This window comes from Grammomys surdaster, unplaced genomic scaffold, assembly GCF_004785775.1.
Source record: "Grammomys surdaster isolate TR1022 unplaced genomic scaffold, NIH_TR_1.0 126163, whole genome shotgun sequence".
In the NCBI taxonomy this organism is placed as follows: domain Eukaryota; kingdom Metazoa; phylum Chordata; class Mammalia; order Rodentia; family Muridae; genus Grammomys; species Grammomys surdaster.
The window spans coordinates 6,694,906-6,713,765 of record NW_021620970.1 but is presented as its reverse complement, the minus strand read 5'-3'; the positions used below and the strand labels follow the sequence as shown (position 1 = coordinate 6,713,765).

The following is an 18,860-nucleotide window of genomic DNA, read 5'->3' as shown; positions in this document are numbered from 1 at the left end:
ACTTGTCTCTGCACCTAGTGCTAGGATTAAAGGCCTAGGCTACGCATGCCTGGCAGAAAACACTACATAGCCTTGAGATGCAGAGCCCCATAGACAATAAATCATAACTTATGAATCATCATTTTTAAAATCTGTTTCTAAGTGGAGAGAAAGTTACCAGAAGAAAAAAACTATATACTTGGAACTATTTCCTAAGGCTGGTTTTATGATTTTAGTCACTGGAAAGTTTTAGAAAAAAACCGAAGTTAACCTCTCCAATGACATAATTCTTACAAAAAAAAAACCAAAAAAACAAAAGAAAATGAGATATGCACAAAATTGGAACCTAGATAACTAATTTGGCATAGTGGCAAGCAGAGAGGTTTTTCCCTGGAGGTAGCTGACTGCTCTGTGGTGACCAGCTCTAACTTCTCCTTTGTAGTTGTGATGCTGATGACGGAAGCAGGACTGGAAGCAGGGTTCTGCTGTCCCCGTCAGTGTGCTGGAGAGTAAGGATGGAAACGCACAGAGGTGAAGGGATAAATTGTCAATGTTTCCCAAGCTTTATGATTATAGTCTAGAAGCAAATCTACAGACTAATTCCAATGCTCATATTATGGATGAGGAAGCTATAAAATCTTAAGAAGTGACTTTCCTTTTCAATCACAGTGTAATAATGCCACAAAGAAAACTGACAAATAGGATTATATAGGCCCACATCTACCGTCCACACCTAATTTTACCAGAAAGCTGCAAACTCATGCAAATCTCTCATCCCTCCCTAAACCCTAAGTGTTCAAACGAGCCCCTTATGTAGTCATTACTAGACAGACCACAGGTATTTCAGCAATCGCCCAAATGTAACAGGGCTTCAGAAGGAAACCTGTCAACACCTTATCTCTACTCCTGCTCACTTTACTGACATATGCTTGACATCTAGTCTGTTAACATACAATATAGCGCTGTGATGTCTATTTATACTGCAAAAGAGTTATTATATAATATTCAGAATTCAAATTTTCTGTTGCATAGAATTTTTAGTTTTCTTATAAATATTAATCCTAAATAGAGATCATACATGGCAATCATGTTTGTCTTCCAGGATGTTTTAATTGGTTGTATTTTATTTATTAATAATTTATTTTTTTATGGATAAATTGCTTTGGTAGATGAGTCAAGGACAGTGGGTATTTCTAAATTTGCGGCTTCATGCTTATATCATCATATTCTTATATAATTTTCCTTACACAAATTGATTCAAGTCTGTAAAGATTACTCAACTGGTTATGTGAAGGTTGATATTTAGAATGCAGAAACCTCATGCTGTCCATAAAACAAAATACAAAAAGCTCTTATTAGTAACCTAGAAAACTGGACATTGCTAATTCTATCCTTTTTAAATTTGCTGGCTAATTTAATTCTTCTCTGATTATTTATAGCTTAAAATGTTTATTCTGATAAAAATATCTCAAAACAATCTTTATAGTTCAATGAAAAGTCTCAAGCAGGAAAAGGTGCTTAGTGACCTGAATTCCATTCTTGGAACCCAGAGAAAGGTGGAAAGAGCCAACCCCACATATGTCCCCAAAATATAAATTAAAAAAATGAAAAAGCTACAACTCTCCTCTATAGATGTAAGCAGTGTAAACTGCAGTATCCGCTCAGTCTTTGTTTGATGACTCTTCCTTCCTGCATTCCCCTAGAACTCCACAGCGCCCTAGATATTTGGGCACCAGGACAGTGCAGTGTCACAATGGGCTTCTATGAGTTTAGCATGCATTTCTAGAACAGAGAGACTTTATACTGGATAACAATTTGGCAATATTTATTAGGAGTAACTACAAATGTCCATACCCTTTGACTCTTAAGTGAATTCTTAATGTTAGGTATTTACAGTGTGGGCTGGCGTAATCAGAGATGGACACCCATCCAGAAAAAACTGACATTTAAAGCTGTATCCATACAACCTCTGTGTTAATACTATGGGTCTGACAGTGGCAGCAGAGTTATATAAATAGGAGAAATTCAATTTCCACCACAGAGAAATTTGATTTCTTTCTTTCCTTCCCCTTTTCCTTCTCCTTCTCTCCCCCCCCCTTCATTCCTGAGATAGCATTTCTCTGTGTAGCCCTGGCCATCCTGGAACTCATTCTTTAGACCAGGCTGGCCTTGAACTCAGAGATCTGCCTGCCTCTGCCTCCTGAGTGCTGGGATTAAAGATGTGTGCCACCACCATTTGGCTCAATTTTTACTTTTAAATTTTTACTTTTGCCTATGCCAAAACATATTTCTTAACAGTTTGAAATGTTATGAAAAGCAAAGTAATTTAAGGTCATAAATGATAATTTTTGAATTTTATGAACTCTAAAACAAATTTTTGGTGTTGCTGTAATAAAATAATAGCAAACCAATTTTGACAATCTTACATATTATTTTCAGGTGCCACAGGGCAGTACTATGAACTAGTTAAAATAAGCAGCCTGAAGGATGGGTGCTGACAACAAGCACTAAAACATCTCCTTTACTGAGGCTCAAGAGTAGTTCCAAGTACTCGGGAAATCATGCCATTATCTGAAAAGGCAAGCTTGGAAAGCTTGTAGCCGACAGAGCAAATGACGATTTCTCACTATTCTTAGTAACAACATGGTGTTCATTTGTTATTTATTCCTAAATAAAAAATCTGAAGGTTCTTTGAAACCAGAAACTCACATTATGCAAAGTGCCATGGGATTTGTAATATACATATAATGATTATATAAAATACCACAAGAAAACACGACAAAGATTTATAAAGTGTGGAAGAAGTTCAGAGAAAGAGAACATTCTGAAAACAGGTATCTACACATCCAACAATAAGATCCATCGATCTGTCTTTAATTTAGCCTTTAAAACCTCTTCTAAGGATTGAAAGCTTTCAAGGAGATGGCAACACCACAGAAGACCAACAGTATCAACTAACCTGGACCTCTGGGAGTTCCCAGAAACTGAGCCACCAACCGAGGAGAATACACTGGCTGGTCCGAAGCCCCAGGCACATATGCAGCAGAGGGCTGCCTTGTCTGGCCTCAATGGGAGAGGATGCATCTACTCCTGTAGAGACTTGATGCCCAAGGGTGGGGGGATATGGGAGGGCAGCTTCCCTCTCAGAGGCCAAGGAGAGGGTGAATGGGGGAGGATCTCTATGAGGGGGGACCAGGAGGACAACATTTGGGACTGATGGACAGACGGACACACACACACACACACACACACACACACACACACGCAGTACATCTCTGCACTGACATGAAACACTGTATCTCAGTATTGATGTGAAACCTGTATCTAGGTATTGCTTGGTACTGATGAGAAACACTGTTATCTTAGTACTGATGTGAAATCTTACATTTGCCAGATATGTCCCAGTTATTTAAGAAAAAACAGCAAAATGATGATAAAAGAAAAATGGGACTTCATCAAAATACTGGAGTTAAGTAAAGACAGTACAGTTCAAATAAGCAAATCTTTTTTTAAAAAAAGTATATAGTCAAAGCGTTCTAAACTACACATAAAAAGAAATCTCATTTTATTACTATGCCAATAAGGACCCTTTGGTTCTAACTTTCTCCCCATACTTCTTACTTGAAACACTTCAGAAGTTTCTCTGCCTGGGTAGTGAACCAACCAACATCTATATTTCAAAGTCAGCAGAGCGTTTTCTGACAACTGTACTCACCTGCTGTTTTAATACCAGGTTCTTCACGCCTTCCATCACAAACTGTGAGCCTGTATTCATGACTCGGGAGAGCAGACTGGGTATGGGCAAAAGACAAAGGAAGACGGCATTAAGTATATGCTGTGCAGTCTGCTGCTGACACAGTTTGCCCAATTACACACTGCGGGCTGCTCCTCTGCCACCACCTTGTTTTCTATCAACAAAAGGGCTGTGAGCATTTCTACTTTCATGGATAGCACTGCTGCCGTGATACTGAATAATAGTGATAAAAAGTTAATACACATTTATTTAATAATTAATAAAAGTGATAAAATAATCACTAAAAACTATAAAGAGATGCCCTAAATCTAATTGCTTAGCCTTACACATAGTTTCTGATTGTTTTAATGCAAAAATACTCAGATGAAAAACAGTAATTTTTCAGACTTTGCTTCTGGAGTTCGATCACACATAGCACTAGTGCCTGTCAGTACTACAAACAGGTCAAGTGTTGCTGTGCTCCCTATATCACAGGAGTAGGATTTAACTCTGTTATGTGTACCATCTCCCTCTATGCACAGAAAACCTACATGGAAACATGTTAAGCACAATAAGCAGCGAGCACTGCCTCAACTGTGAACAAACACAAAGAATGCCAATAACTATTTGCCATACTAGGTTTATAGTTCTACTTCAAAGTCTTATAACATGGTTCAAAGGACATTTGGTAAGAGAAGAGTAAGCTACACGACATAAGAAAGCTAGGGGCAGTTTTCAATTTAGCCAAGATTTTCTTAAAGCACATTTATTAGTATCCTTAAGAATAAAATATGTAATGAGTGTTAGGCTCTACATATTCTATAAAATGTGAAGACAACACTGGGATATCTATTTGTTAAACTCAGAGGAATGGTTTTCCTTTCCCTTATCCTGTCCTTTCTCCTCTATGTAACTAAGAGAAACAGGATGGAAAGCCTCTATGAACAGAAAGCAGAGAAGTAACCTTTGGTGGGATGCATGGCCCTGAAATGATTTCTCATGCCAGGTAAGTCTGTTACTGAGGCAGCTGGGTTTAGGGCAACCTGAATCATATCCTCCAGAGGGGAGGCCTGCTGGATTGCTGAAACTAGGCAAATTTCTTTTCCCCTGGGCTTTAGTTTAGCTTTAAAAAAATCTTAGGAATTTGAAATGTGTGTGATATTGAAAAGAGTAGCCAGAATTGCCTTGTCATCAAATTGGAAAACCACACAAATACTATCGCAGTCTCTAGAAGGTGGTTCTCAACCTTCCTAACGCTGAGACCCTTTAACACAGTTCCTTATATTGTGGTGACCCCCAACCATACAATTATTTTTGTTACTGCTTCACAACTTTAATTTTTCTACTGTTATGAACAATGTCATAATATAAATAGCTGATGTGTGGAATATCCCAAAGGAGTGTCGATCCACAGGTTGAACGCCACTGCACTCGAGCGAGGCCTCATCCCCAGCCCTGAGAACTGTCTTTGTCATGCTTAGGTTGAGTGCCTAGCTTTAACAATATAAAATAGTTTAACTATAGATTTCTGGGGTTTTTTTAAATGATTTTTTCTTATTTATTTTATGTATATGAGTACTCCGTCGCTGTCTTCAGACACACCAAAAGAGGGCATCAGACCCCATTACAGATGGTTGTGAACCACCATGTAGTTGCTGGGAATTGAACTCAGGACTTCTAGAAGAAGAACAGCCAGTCCTCTTAACCACTGAGCCATCTCTCCAGTCTTAACTATGTACTTCTAAAAATTAAAGATAATGTTTTAAGAAGAAAGAAGCATATGAAACCAATGCCTCATACTTTGTAAGGGAAAGATATTCCCTTACGTTTTAAAAAAAGAATTAAAACTACTCCAGGAAGTCAGAAAAAAATGTTGACCTTCTGTATTATAATGGGATTTCAGGAAGGTATCAGATACTGTGTTTCTAAGACATGAACCTTTAAAGTTTGAGTATAAAGATTCAACCAACATTATTAAACACTTACCCCATTGGTTTAGTGGTAGTGTTCCCATAGCTGGCAGGAGTTGAGGCCATCTTGGCAAAAGCCCTATGAAATACAGACATTTGTATTTATAAGTAGACAGTTATCGTTCAGTATGTTGGCATTAAAAGAGTTGCTATTTGACTTCTAAGATGCACTGATTTTTTTTAAAAAAAATTTCTTTTCAACTAATTACATTATAGTTAACATCAAAACCTGAGAATCTCTAATGTACACCAACACAGGGCTGGAGGTAGCTCAGTGGCAGAACACTGGAGCAGGTCAAGGGCCAGGGTTTCAACATCACACTGCAGAATCAGGCAGAAACTAGAAGTACAGCCCCAGTGGGAGGGGTTCTCCTCTTCCCATATGGTCAATGAGCGTGTACCAACAAAGCTTAGCTTAGTGCTGTGCACTGCACAGACTCCCTTCCTTCCTGACAGACCTTTGCTCAAGCTGTCCTCTGGGGGCTTCAAACTCACTACCCTCTTTAACACCAGAAGAAATGCCACATTTCCTCTAAGGACTCAGCTCAGAGCCACTTCCTTTATCCTAAGTCCTTTAAGTCACTACCAGTGATTTTTTCCATCAGCTATATTACAAACCATGTAGTTTTCTATGTAACTACACATGGTCATGTATTTTATGAAAGTTTAGAATCTCTTTAAACTGTAATTATTAAAACTTGGGAAAAAAGATAATACTTCGTGTGTTTCAAAAAATTCCTTCCTCTAATATGTTTTTACAATTATGTTCCCAGAAGGCTCTGAGTACTCTTAGGTAGTCACCTGCCAGGATGCTGATGTTTGCTGTTCCCATTACAGATGTGCGCATAAAGCTCGACACAGATGACTAACGTGAGGCCAGCACCCTCTGGTAACCCTGCCCGTTATACACTATTAGCATGCCACGACATTATGTCAGCTGTGCTTTTTTCATGACTTTTAGCTACTTCATATGTTTTTTTTTATAAGAGGAGGGGTGGGCAGAAGTGAAAAAAAAATAAGCGTCATTAACAATGGAGTAGTTGCAATGCTAAAAACATTCAGCTTCTGTCCTGACAAGAATCAAGCATCAGGACTATCAAGAGAGAGATCCCAAAGTAAACCCAAAACCTTCAGTTTTGTTCAGAAATGAGGTTATAAACAGAGCATTATTTACCTCAGGGGATGGAACTAATGCCTTCACTAGAACTGGCTTTTCTACTGGAAACCATACTGGAAACAGCGAAGGGGAACGAGGGGATGCAGCTCTTTGTGGCTGAGCACTGTGACAGCTTCCTCAGCTTTGGTGAGATGCTGCTCTAACAGTGGGACTAGAGGACACAACACTGCAACATGGATGCAGGTCAAACCTGTAATTACTCTCTGGACAGTGAAATTATGTAGCCCAGGCTAGCCATGTACTTAAGCTCGGCCTCAGTCTCCTAAGTCCTGGAATTCCAGGCTGCACCATGTATTTCCTCCTGTTTTGTATGCATGTGTGCTCTGATGATCATGTAGGGTCAGTTCTCTCTCTCACCTTTAAGTGGATTTGGGGAACTGAACTCAGGTCACCAGCATTACTGTGACTTTACCTGCTGAGCCATCATCTTACTGGCCCAAACTTTACCTTCTTTTTCTTTACCTTCTTCAAGACAGGGTTTCTCTGTGTAGCCCTAGCTGTCCTGGTACTCACTCTGTAGCCTCAAACTCAGAGATTCACCTGTCTCTGCCTTCCAAGTGCTCGGATTAAAGGTGTGTGCCATCAATACCCGGTGAATTTTACCTTCTTGTTTATCTTTCTCAATTTCTTAAAATTGTTAAACTAATATTTTGCAGTCAGAAAGTAAACATGTTACAAATTAGAGACTAAATATATTTTGAGGGCAAAGACCATGGTCAATAGAAGAGAAATTTAAAATGTCACCAGAAGCATGGTGACATGCTCTTCCATAATGGAGACTAGATGCAGAGTTAATCTTACTGTCTGAAACTGTCACAAAGAGCATTTCAGAGGCAATGCTTGCTTTAGAGGTCTGAAAGGAAAAGCAGTCAAAGGCAAATGCCTGTATGTGGAGTGACACTCAGGTACATGTACATGCATTTCCGCAACACTACGAAATGTATGCATAGACACATGCACTCGGATCATACTGTAATCTGTCATTCTAATTCTGGCTCAGCTGTCACCACCCACAAGTTTACCCTACTAAGCAAATCCAGTCACTGCCTAAGAACGTATCACTCAGTATTACTGTCTCAGAATCACTGAGCATAGCTCAACATTATTCTTTCATTTGTTTATTAACTGTTTCTTCAACACATGGAAATTCGATGACAATGAAAGTCCTGCTCATCATGACCCCAATTAGGAAATCTAGATAGCATCCTTTGGCATTCGTGACGGTTGGTTCCAGGAGCCTCAAAAATATGAAAATCTTTGAATGTTCAAGTCCCTTATATAAAATGTATAGTATATCCATACAACCTCTGCATGTCATCTCCTACAATTGAAACCATCTCTAAATTATAAAGAACGCTTAATATAATGTAAAGGCTATGTAAATAACTAGTATACTGTATTGTTTAGGGAATACCATTAAGGAGAAAAACAAACACATACCAAATTTAGCAATCATTTTTTTCCAGAGTATTTTCAGCCCATGACTGTTGAGCTGGTAGGTATGGAGAGCTGAGAGTATTTATCAAATTAATCAACCGAGTGTTGTCAAACAACTTTCCCTCTCTTAACAAAATAACACGAATATCGCCATTGCCATTAAGTCTTCTGTCTTATTTAACCATCCAGTTGGATTCTATCTTACAAAAATATCACAGTTTTAGCAAGGATAGACAGATGGACATGGTCTTGTTATATAGCCCAAGCTGTTACTGACCTGTGATGGACACTCCTACCTTAGCCTTTCAAGTCCTATGATTACAGGAATGTGTCACTGCACGGGGCTAAAGGACCACCATTTACCTGCCCAGTTTACTGCTGGATACTTAGGCTGGTTTTCACTGCTATACTTTTATGGTTCCAGTAACTTCTTCGGATAAATCCTTAAAAGGATTAGAAGGTCAAAACCTTTTATGGCATTCTGAAAAATTATTGAAATTTACATTCCTTCTAGTAGACTATAGATGCACCAATTAATTTCCCATTTCCTTGGCACAAAGGTCTTAAAATTTGGTACTGTTCTTGATGCTAGTTGACAGTTTTGAGATATTTGATACACAAGATTTCAGTCTCTGACTTTCTAATGCATCAGAAAAGAAAATGCCAAGTTTTTCCCAGGATAAAAGGTGTCACTATTTTGTGTAGCTTTAAGTTGTGAAGAAGGTGGGCTAGACAAGGAGATGCTATACGTTTGGACATAAAAATTCTCCATGATATTATTCAGCCTTCTTACCAGCATTCCTATTTTCTTAGGAACAAAATTTGAATTACAACCGTACCTTAAACAACAGGAGAGTAAAAAGAAACGAAAACTTACTTCCACTGTTTGATATACTGTAAAGGGCTAAGGTTGCATCCTGCATCTGTTAAAGCCTTTTTATACTGCTCCAAATCAACCTGCAATATGAAAGAACTCTATGATAAAAAATTATACATTTACAGAAGACTACGTTTGCTGTTACTTGATAAACCAAGATTTTAATACAAAGCCTGAATTTAAATGCCAGGCTCCCATGCCAGCATGTCAGGTGGAGTTGGACCTTAAATGACTACCCAAGCGGGTATCTGGGGAAGAAAGCACATCTGATGAGAAGATAGCCCAGAAAGAGTAAGGCATAGTCTTCCCTCGGGAAATTTATCAGTTTCCTTCTCTCCTGCCTTTCTTCAGGACAAGCCCTAAAGAAGTGATTTGACTTGGCCAAAAATATTTTAAGCCAGAAAAATGGAGGCACGAGTGACACAGCCTGAGAAGGCCTGTGGCTTAGACTTCTCTTCTCAGTTACACTGGAGGGCTCCAAGTCCCTTGCTGAAGAACAGCTGTCTTCCCCTTAAAAACTCTTTTTTCTTTCTTGACTATTTATCCCCTGATGAGTCAGCCTAACTGAATTTGTGTAAGTTAACAACCTAGCATCACAGTGACCCCGATATAAAAGGAAGCAAACCTCTGTGTATGTTCTTGTGACTAAGTGTGGAGTTCAGAGCCTGGAGTCGGGTGCTCCCCTGATCACTCCTCACCTTCTGAGACAGGGTCTCTCACTGGAGGCCATGGAGTCAGTTTGACTGCCTGCTCAGCAAGCCCCAGGGGTCCTAGTGCTGGGATGACTGGTAAACACATGGATGCTAGGGACCAGACTCAGGTCCTCATGCTTGCATGACAAGCAAGCACTTTATGAATCAAGTCATCTCCTCTGCCCTGCCAAGGGAAAACTTTTAAGTTCATCATCAACTAGAGATTGTAACTCCTTTGTAGTTTCAGGTTGATTAAATTGATATTGGTCATCAGGACTTAAACCTCTTAATGATCACCAACGTTTATGGAAGTCTTTACTAAAAATAAGGTAGAGAAATTAAGTTTTTACTACAAGGTTGATGAAAACCATACTTTTGTATTAAAACTAAGTTTTCAAAGAATATGTTCTTAAAATATTGTAGATAGGATATGGGAAACTAAGAAACAGGCAGACCTTCACGGAGAAGAAACCTTTTCTAGAAAAGAGGAACCATGCTATTTTTCCTGCATAAATTATAAGAAAAGTTAAGTGATGAATATAGCCCACAGCAGAGTAACAGGCCCTAAGTGAACAGTGGTTTAACGTGTTAGTAACTTTGGGCCAGTGGAAGCTTTACAGCTTATCAAACAATAACAGAAACTGGCACGGACGGTCCTCTCTCAGTGGCATCTCGGAGGCTGCTCTGCTTGCTGCTTATTATGTAAAGCTACACTTGGGTAATATAAGAAGCCCATGGTTTCCAATCCACTTTCCTTACAGAACAGCACACAAGGTATGTTCTGGAATAGCGTCTGGTGTGAAAACAATCTTAAAATGATAAGACGAATCTTCTTAAAAGTAGAACAAACGGTGTTGATTTGGTTTAGGACAGTCAGTTTTCAGAAGTTAAGAATTCTGACACTTGAGGTCAGTTTATACTTCCACACCGTGACCGTGGTCAGTTCCCAAGTGCTGACATAAATACTGGTGTAAACTGCAGTGAACAGAATCCACCTTAGCTGTTCCAGTTGTTCTGTTCTTTGAATAAGTGAGCATCTCATCTTTAGTGATCTTTTACTTGTTGTTTTGAAGGTCTAGCTGGTACCTGGAGATAATCACCGCTACCCCCCCACCCCATGTCCGTTTCCATACCTCAGACGGTGCTTGCTGCGCGCTGATGTAATAGATAAGAAACAGCCTCATTTTGTCTTCCGGAGTCCCTGCTACATGGGAAGGGGAAAAGAAGAAAAGACTTATGATTGTGATTACTGAACATCATAATTAACACTTAGAAGAACCGTAAGATTCAAGGCATGTATAAATGTGACAGGATGACATGTGCTTCTTGCTCACGTGAGCTGAAAGAACAAAACCACAGCCGCATACACAGGGGACAGGAGAGGTGGGTTAGAGGAGTGACGACAGACACACCTCACTTGTCTCCCTTCTGCCAAGAGCACCCTCAGGCAGGAACCAAAAAGGGAAGGACGGACACAGGCAGGTGGACAAGTGTAAGCAGCACATTTTCAGATGAAAAGGAATGAACACAGGACTGTCGGAGGCAGAGGCATCATCACCCTTAGCTAAATGACATCAGAAGCTGAGACAAAAGTCTTACTTCCTAAACCCAACTGGCCCTTCTGAGGAGTTTTTACTACAAGGTTGGTGAAAACCATACTTTTGTATTAAAACATGAAATGAAGATATACTTATCTCAAACTTTAAGACAAAGGTTTCAAGGAAATTTCCCATTCCCCTGGGAGTTTCCCAAGTGGTTACTAATATAACTCAAGGTCCAGACTTTCCAGAGCGACTCAACCATCCCTGTTCTTCCACAGGGTGCATTTTGGCAGAAAACTGACAAAGAAGTGGTCTCACTGACCTACCAGATCTCACTCGAAAGCGTGTCCTAAGATGTAAAGACTTATAACTATCATGTATATTTCATCAGAGTAAAAACTAAGAGTTGGTCATGCTGAAGTACTAACAAGATTGTGCTCTCAGCACTAAGAAGACCAGAGAAAGAAGGATTCCAAGTTCAAGGCCAGCCTGGGTTAAATATATCTCAAAAACCAACTAACCAACAAAACAAAGCAAAAACAAACAATCAAAAAAGACAAAAGCCCACCATTACAACACGCTAATAGTAAAACCAGATTAAAAAAAAAAAAGAGCTGATGAAGCGTGGAGCTTCACGGGATTCAGAATCCGATACCCCTCAGTTTATCTTCATGTCCCCAATACGAAACCTCAGTGGCAGTTTTTTCAAGTTCTTGGTTTTACAACATTTGATATTTCATTACTGTTAATGTTAAATGAGATTACCTAATGAGGTATTTACTTTGGTTCTTAATATAAAGTTTCTATTTCCCTCTTTATAATGAACAGGTATTTTTAGAGAAGTACTGCTGTTCAAATATGAAATGTCTCAAGCAGGCTCATGTAGTAGGACCCTTGGCTGTCAGCAAATAAGCCTTGGGAAGTGATTGGTTCCTAAGAGTTCTGACCCAGCAGACTCACAAAATGATGACACTATTAGCAGTGATAAGGATTGGGAGGTAGGTGGAAGGAGATCCCTGGCCATGTGCTGGAACCCTGATCTTCCAGCATGGTGGGCATGAAGTGAGCTGTTGCTCTACCACGATGTTCAGTATCACCTCAGAGCAGAGGAACCAGACGACTGTGGACCAGGACTTCTAAAATCTTTCCTCCTTTTAGACTTTTTCAGGCATTTGTCACAGTGATGAAGTCTCATTAACAGATGCTGTGCTCTGAAACCATGTAAACGTTCTATGAAATCTCAATTATCTCACCTATTTTGCCTATACAGAATTGCCTGGAGCCAAACCCAGGAAGTTACCTGCTGTTCTGGAAAGCCTAGTCAGTACAAGGTTAAGAAAGGACGTTCTTGGGTCTCAGGTCCCAGGAACTTAAAGAGCATCTGGTATTTCCTGGGAGCCGGTTATGACAGTGGGATGGTCTTGGGCAATAAGGATACAACAGTGGGATGGACTTAAGACAGTGATGATTCAACAGTGGGATAGCCCTAAGCAATGACCCTCGCCCAGACTTCCCGTTTTGCTGTGTCTTTATAACCTGCCCCCAAAATTAAAGTTGCAGAGCTTGATCAGAACCCCAGACTTGCTCTCAGTCTTTATGTCTCTTGTCTCTTTATCCTTTCGCTCCCCTTCCCTAGGCTCTCGAATCCCGAGGGCCAGGGCACAGAATCATGGCTTCTTTTTTATCCCATGGGCTCTAACCCATGATTTATTATTATATTTTTATTTTGATGGTCAGACAAATGGTCATGATTTGGAGCCCTTCACACTGACTGCTAGCTCTTTTTGGCCTTCCTTTTTTGTTACTTCTTTTCTGGCACAACTAATGTTCTAATCTCTTTTTTTAAAAAGAGAAATTCAATTATTTGTCCTATTATTTATCAGTTCCTTCTGTGCTTAATCCTAGTGGAAAATGCCATTTGTAGCCAGAAACTAATGGCAGGGTACAGCTGCTCCCAGGTCCTCCCAACTGGCAAGTTGCAGGGCTCCACTCTGCCTTTGGGTCTCTTCCTTCCAGTACTAGAACAGGCATATACTGAAGCACCCAGCTAGTCAGGTCCTCCTGTTTGCACAGCAGGCACTCCGTCCAGGGAGCCATGTCCCTACTGCAGTTTGTGGAGCACTCCACATTGTTTTTAAAAGTGTATTCCTCAACATTTAAAGTAGAATTCAGTCTTAGTTACATTCCCTTCCTATACTCTCTGGATAAACCATAGTGAGGCAGAGACAATGTCACTCATTCAAATCTTCTGGAGAGAGCTGGAACTGACGGCCATATATATCACATTAAAGAAATGAATATAAAGTGACCATATATGTCATGTTAAAGGAATGAATATGAAGTATTTAAACACACTACCAAAGAAGAAAAATAATAAAATAGAAATCATTTTTCCATTTTTAAGAACTGCTATGTTGAAAAATTTTCAGCATAAAATAGCTCTTATAATTAATACCAGAATTACTAATACAGTAATTCTACTTAAATTCTGTCTGGCCTGAAGCACTCGACTCATCCTTGTAAATAGTCTCAGGTTTATAGCACATACCATCAGGGTCGGATATGACGTCTAAGAGGGACTTATCCAGAGTAGTCTTGCTCATTATTTTTTCTTCATATTCAAAATATACATCCAGTTTTCTTGCCTGTTTCAAAATAAACACTAGGTAAAAATATAATAAGGAATAAAAATATAGTAAGAGTCTCATGCTAACAAATTTCTGTTTTTTTATCATTAAATTTATAACCAAATGTTTATTTACATAGAGTTGAGTTTCTTTTGGTTTTTTGGTTGTGAGCCTAGCCTTCAGTGGCTGAGCCATCTCTCCAGCCCTAGTTTATTACTTTGGTCACATCAGAATGATCTGACTGGCCAACAGACTGAAAGGGGACAAGGTGGTCATGCTGTGCTTACTTTTGTGGCGTGTGGATCCACACATTTCACTTAACCGGACAGAGAGTTACCCTAGTCATGTTATTTCTAGACTCTTTCCAAGAAGCAAGACCTCTTATTATTTTCATGTCTTTGTTTGTATTTTGTTTCTGAACTGAGTTTGAAGTGATCTGGGGACACAAAATCAGCTGCTTTCAGTTAGAGCATACCAGGGCACAACAGAATAGAATCTGAATAGTAAGTCAACCAAGGAATGGATTCATGTACGAGCAACAAGAAGCCAGCAACAGTCTTTTCAACCCACTCCTGTACAGTGGAACACAAGACCACAGTTTTACAGTCATGAAGTACTCACACAGTTAAAGTAAAAATGGGACTGGCAAGATGTCCCACTGGGTAAAGGCACTTGCTATCAAGCCTGGGGACTCAGTTTGACTCCTGGAACCTACACAGTAGAGCAGCTGATTTCTGACAACAGTCTTCTAACCTCCACATGTGCACTGTGGCACATGTGTATGCACAAATGCAATTAAAAAATAAAAATAATAGAGAGACATATATGCTGGGAAGGCCTGTCACTCACCTTCTCTTTGCACTGCTCCAAAAAGTATTCATTTTGTTTTTCCATATTTTTTCAGCTTACTGAATAAAATTAATCCTTTTTTATTTATTTCACTTTTCTCAGAGACAGGACAGCATATTGTTAAGGTGAGATTTCTGATAAGGATTTTCAGTTTCTATGAGACTATCAGTCTCACTAGCTGACCATCTTGTTTGTGAACATGTGCACTATTCTCTTAAACAAGAGAAGTCAAGGTGAAATAAGAATGTGCACCTTCAACTTCTGTTACTTAACTTCTATTAGGGCCCTACTGAAAACCTGTTATTATTGTTGAAAGAACAGGCAATCTTTCGACCTTAGTTACTCTAAATCCTTAGTTAAGAATAACTGGAAGGCTAGAAACCCAGACCACACTACCTTAATGAGCTGCTCTCATTAGATTATATTTTAATGTCCTATCCTTGGCCACTAAAGTTGCCTCACAAAACAGCCACATGAAATCCATAAATGTGAATAACATTAAAGACTGCATTCTTGTAAACAATATAGAGGTATACACACACATGTATTAATCACATGCACACACACACATACACACACAAATTTAAAGAGTTTGACTATGTACATGTAGTTTTGGCTGGCCTAGAATGGTTATGTAGACAAGCCTGGCTTCAAGCTCTCAGAAATCCACCTGTCTCTGCCTCTCTAGTGCTGATTAAAGGCATGCAACTACCATGCTGGCCAACTAGTACTTTTTATAATGTGACATTTAAACGTTTAGAAAACTTTACTGACAGGAATTTTATTCAAACAATTACATCACTCCCTATTAAAACAATACTGGTGACCAGAAAATTTAGACATATGCGAACTATAAATACTTAGAAACTATTTTGAGTTTTTGAGTGTGTATGCCCCTATTATGGGTGACAGTGCAGGTGTGTGGATATGCCTTGGGTGCATCGGGGTCAGAGGACAATCTCCAGTGTTGGTCCTCAGTTCTCTTTTTGTTAATGGCTGCTGCATTCACCAGGATAACTAACCTGCCACATTCTGAGGATTCCTGTCCTCACCTGCCATCTCAAGCACTGAGTTCACGGACACGTGAGACTGCACATGGCATTAAGTGGCTTGTGGGGCTTTGATGCAAGTCCCTATGCTCGCACGTGGTTTTCCCTCTGAGCCATCTCCCCCAGCACCTACTTGGAGTTTCTAATCTCTTTAGTATGATTTGCTATTTGTGGAGGCTGCTCTTAATCTGTTTCAAAACATGGGAACAACTTTAATGTATAAATTTATTCAATATACTGACTTCTACTTCAACTATTTAATCCTACTTACAAGAATCTGTATTAAAAATTTAAATGTAGACAAAATGATCTTTACACATAAATATTTAAAATTTAAATGTAAGTACAACTAAAATGATAGTTTCTATGGAAGTATTAACTATTGATAGTTTTATGAAGATATGTAACACTTGTAAACTGCTAAAAGTCTTTCACAAATTATTTAAATATTTTCAAATAATATGTTGAACACTTAACGATAAACCTAGAAAAAGAAAAGAAAATCATACCCAAAGCAAGCAGAAGAAATGAAGACAAAAATTATAGGAACTAAAAGCTGACTCTTTGAAAAGATCAATTATACTGAAGTGCATGCAGTCATATACAAGGAACCAAAAAGAAAAAAGACAGTTATTAAAATCAGAAATGAAGAAGAAAGGTCATTTTAAAGGATCAATAGCATTAGAAAGATAAAAATGTATTCTGAACAACAGTGTATCCACAAACTCAATAGATAACACATTTGAATAAAACTGATTTCTTGAGAGATACAATCAATCAAAACTCATTTAAGTAGAAAGGATACTATGAATATGTCTATGTCTATTGTTTAAATGTACTGAATACATAATGAGGTGCCACTATTCCAATGGCCAACTCCAGAACACGGACAATACCAGATGCTGAGAGGATGTAGAACATCACTTTCGTTTATTGCTACAGCAAATGGAGGGTGATCCCACACAACAGTATACTAACCAGAACAGAACAACACGGGCTAAAAGCCATGAAAGGATGAGAGGAATAGTAAATCTAAGTGAAAGAAGCTACAATCTGAAAGGGCTGCACACACTATTGTTCTGACATGGCATTTTAGAAAATACAACACTACAGAAACTGTGATGATCAATGGTTGCCAGGTGTCTAGGGGGAGGTACAGGGAGAAGGAAAGATGAACAGCGGAACACAGGTGACTATACCATGTGATAGGATACTACAATAGTAGACATATGACTTCATCTATCAAAACTTAAGATTATATAACACAAAAATGAATTCCAAGGTAAACTAATGACTTTAGCTAACAATAACACATTAATATTGACACTGACTTACCAAATTGTAAGAAACATGCCACACTAATGCAAAATACTAATAATGGGAGAAACTGGTGTGAGTGGAAAGGTGTTTAGGAGCTGGTTTTACTTCTCAGTCTAATTCACCTCGTGGTGCAGCTGATGGAACCTTCAGCCTCACACATGCTAGGCAAGCTCAATCTTTTTTCTTTTTTTCCCCATGTAAACCTAAAGTCACTTTAAAATAAATGAAGGTTCATAATTTTAAAAGCAAAGACATAGTGCTGGAGAGATGGCTCAAAAATTAAGAGTGTTTACAGCTCCTGCATAGGATCCAAGTTCAGTTCTGAGCACCCACACCTGACAGCTCACAACTACCTATAACTCCAGTTCCAGGAGGCCTCATGCCAGCATGTATGTGCACAAACATACATACATACATACATACATACATACATACATACATACATAAATTTAAAAAACCAAAGACATATATAAAAAGGACAATAAACAGAGGGGCTATAGCTAATAAAGGTATTTGTAAAAGCTCAGAAAATGTCTGTACCTTTGACACTTCTCCCTCTTATTTCCTCATGGTTATTATATAAAACAATGTTAAAAAAAAAAGAACATGCAAAGATGACTTTGCATATGCTTAACATATACTCAGCAGTAAGAGTATGCCGCCCCACACTTACACTGAGCCCAAAGGTATATTAAAGCTATATATACCGGATGGATGTGGAGGCATCAGGCTTACAATGAACCAGAGAGACAACCTACCATGCTCTCACTGATACGTGAAATAAAAAAAGTCAAACTTAATGGAAATAGACAGGAAGAGCAGTAACCATGTGTTGGAAGACGGGGCAATGTATGTCAAGTTGTACATACTTATCAGTAATTTCTATAACTCTAATATTCAGAATGCTCTGAGAACTCTATATAAAAGGTATAATATTTTTTGCTAATAAAAAAGAATTTATTGGTTAGAAACCTTAAAAAAAAGACAGCCAAGATTAAATGAGGGTTCTTGAGAGAAAAAATTTTTTAAATTTTTCTACACTAATAGACTTTTTTATATCAGGGTAACTTGTATGTGACTTACTCAATATAACTGTAATTCTTCTGTAGATATTTAAAAATCATGCACCTAGAACCACTAAGCAGGACCAGAAGACAATACATGATTGTTTTCTTCTGCAAAGCAAACCTCCTGTCCCAAGAAACAGCATTGAACATTTCTTTCAACATCTGCCTTTGTTGATGTTTTGTTTACATATATGTATGCATGCACATATATAAACACACACATTTAGAGTTTAGCTGCTTTATATATCCCCTTAGACAATTTTCTGAGGCAGGACACAAGGCAACTGATCTCTTTAGGAGCCCTGGGCATCATCTGTAATGGATGTTTTGGTGGAACATTAGAAGATACTCTAGCTGGCTAAGGACTGGGGAAATATTCTCAATTAAGTTTACTAATCTTTTGGGGGCTCTAGAGTTCATTTTGATCTAACAAATTAAAGAATGATTGTTGAATACTCATTTGTTTTACATAATATGTACTATAAACCTCTGCTTTAATGGTTTTCTTTGTAGTGCACATGGCTTTCCTACGTCCTGGCTGT

The 18,860-nt window shown here is 38.7% G+C and overlaps 1 protein-coding gene across 2 annotated transcripts in view; it reads right to left on the bottom strand.

The window, feature by feature from the left end:
* The window catches only part of Scfd1 (sec1 family domain containing 1), a 68,509-nt gene that overhangs the window by 12,204 nt on the left and 37,445 nt on the right, over positions 1–18,860 (bottom strand). For both annotated transcript variants that reach the window (XM_028757434.1, XM_028757435.1), the window contains exons 15-19: positions 13,955–14,051; positions 10,999–11,069; positions 9,174–9,253; positions 5,699–5,761; positions 3,695–3,770 (exon numbers count right to left, since the gene is read on the bottom strand). In XM_028757434.1, coding sequence (XP_028613267.1) covers positions 3,695–3,770; positions 5,699–5,761; positions 9,174–9,253; positions 10,999–11,069; positions 13,955–14,051 — 387 coding nt within the window. The remainder of the gene's footprint in view (positions 1–3,694; positions 3,771–5,698; positions 5,762–9,173; positions 9,254–10,998; positions 11,070–13,954; positions 14,052–18,860) is intronic.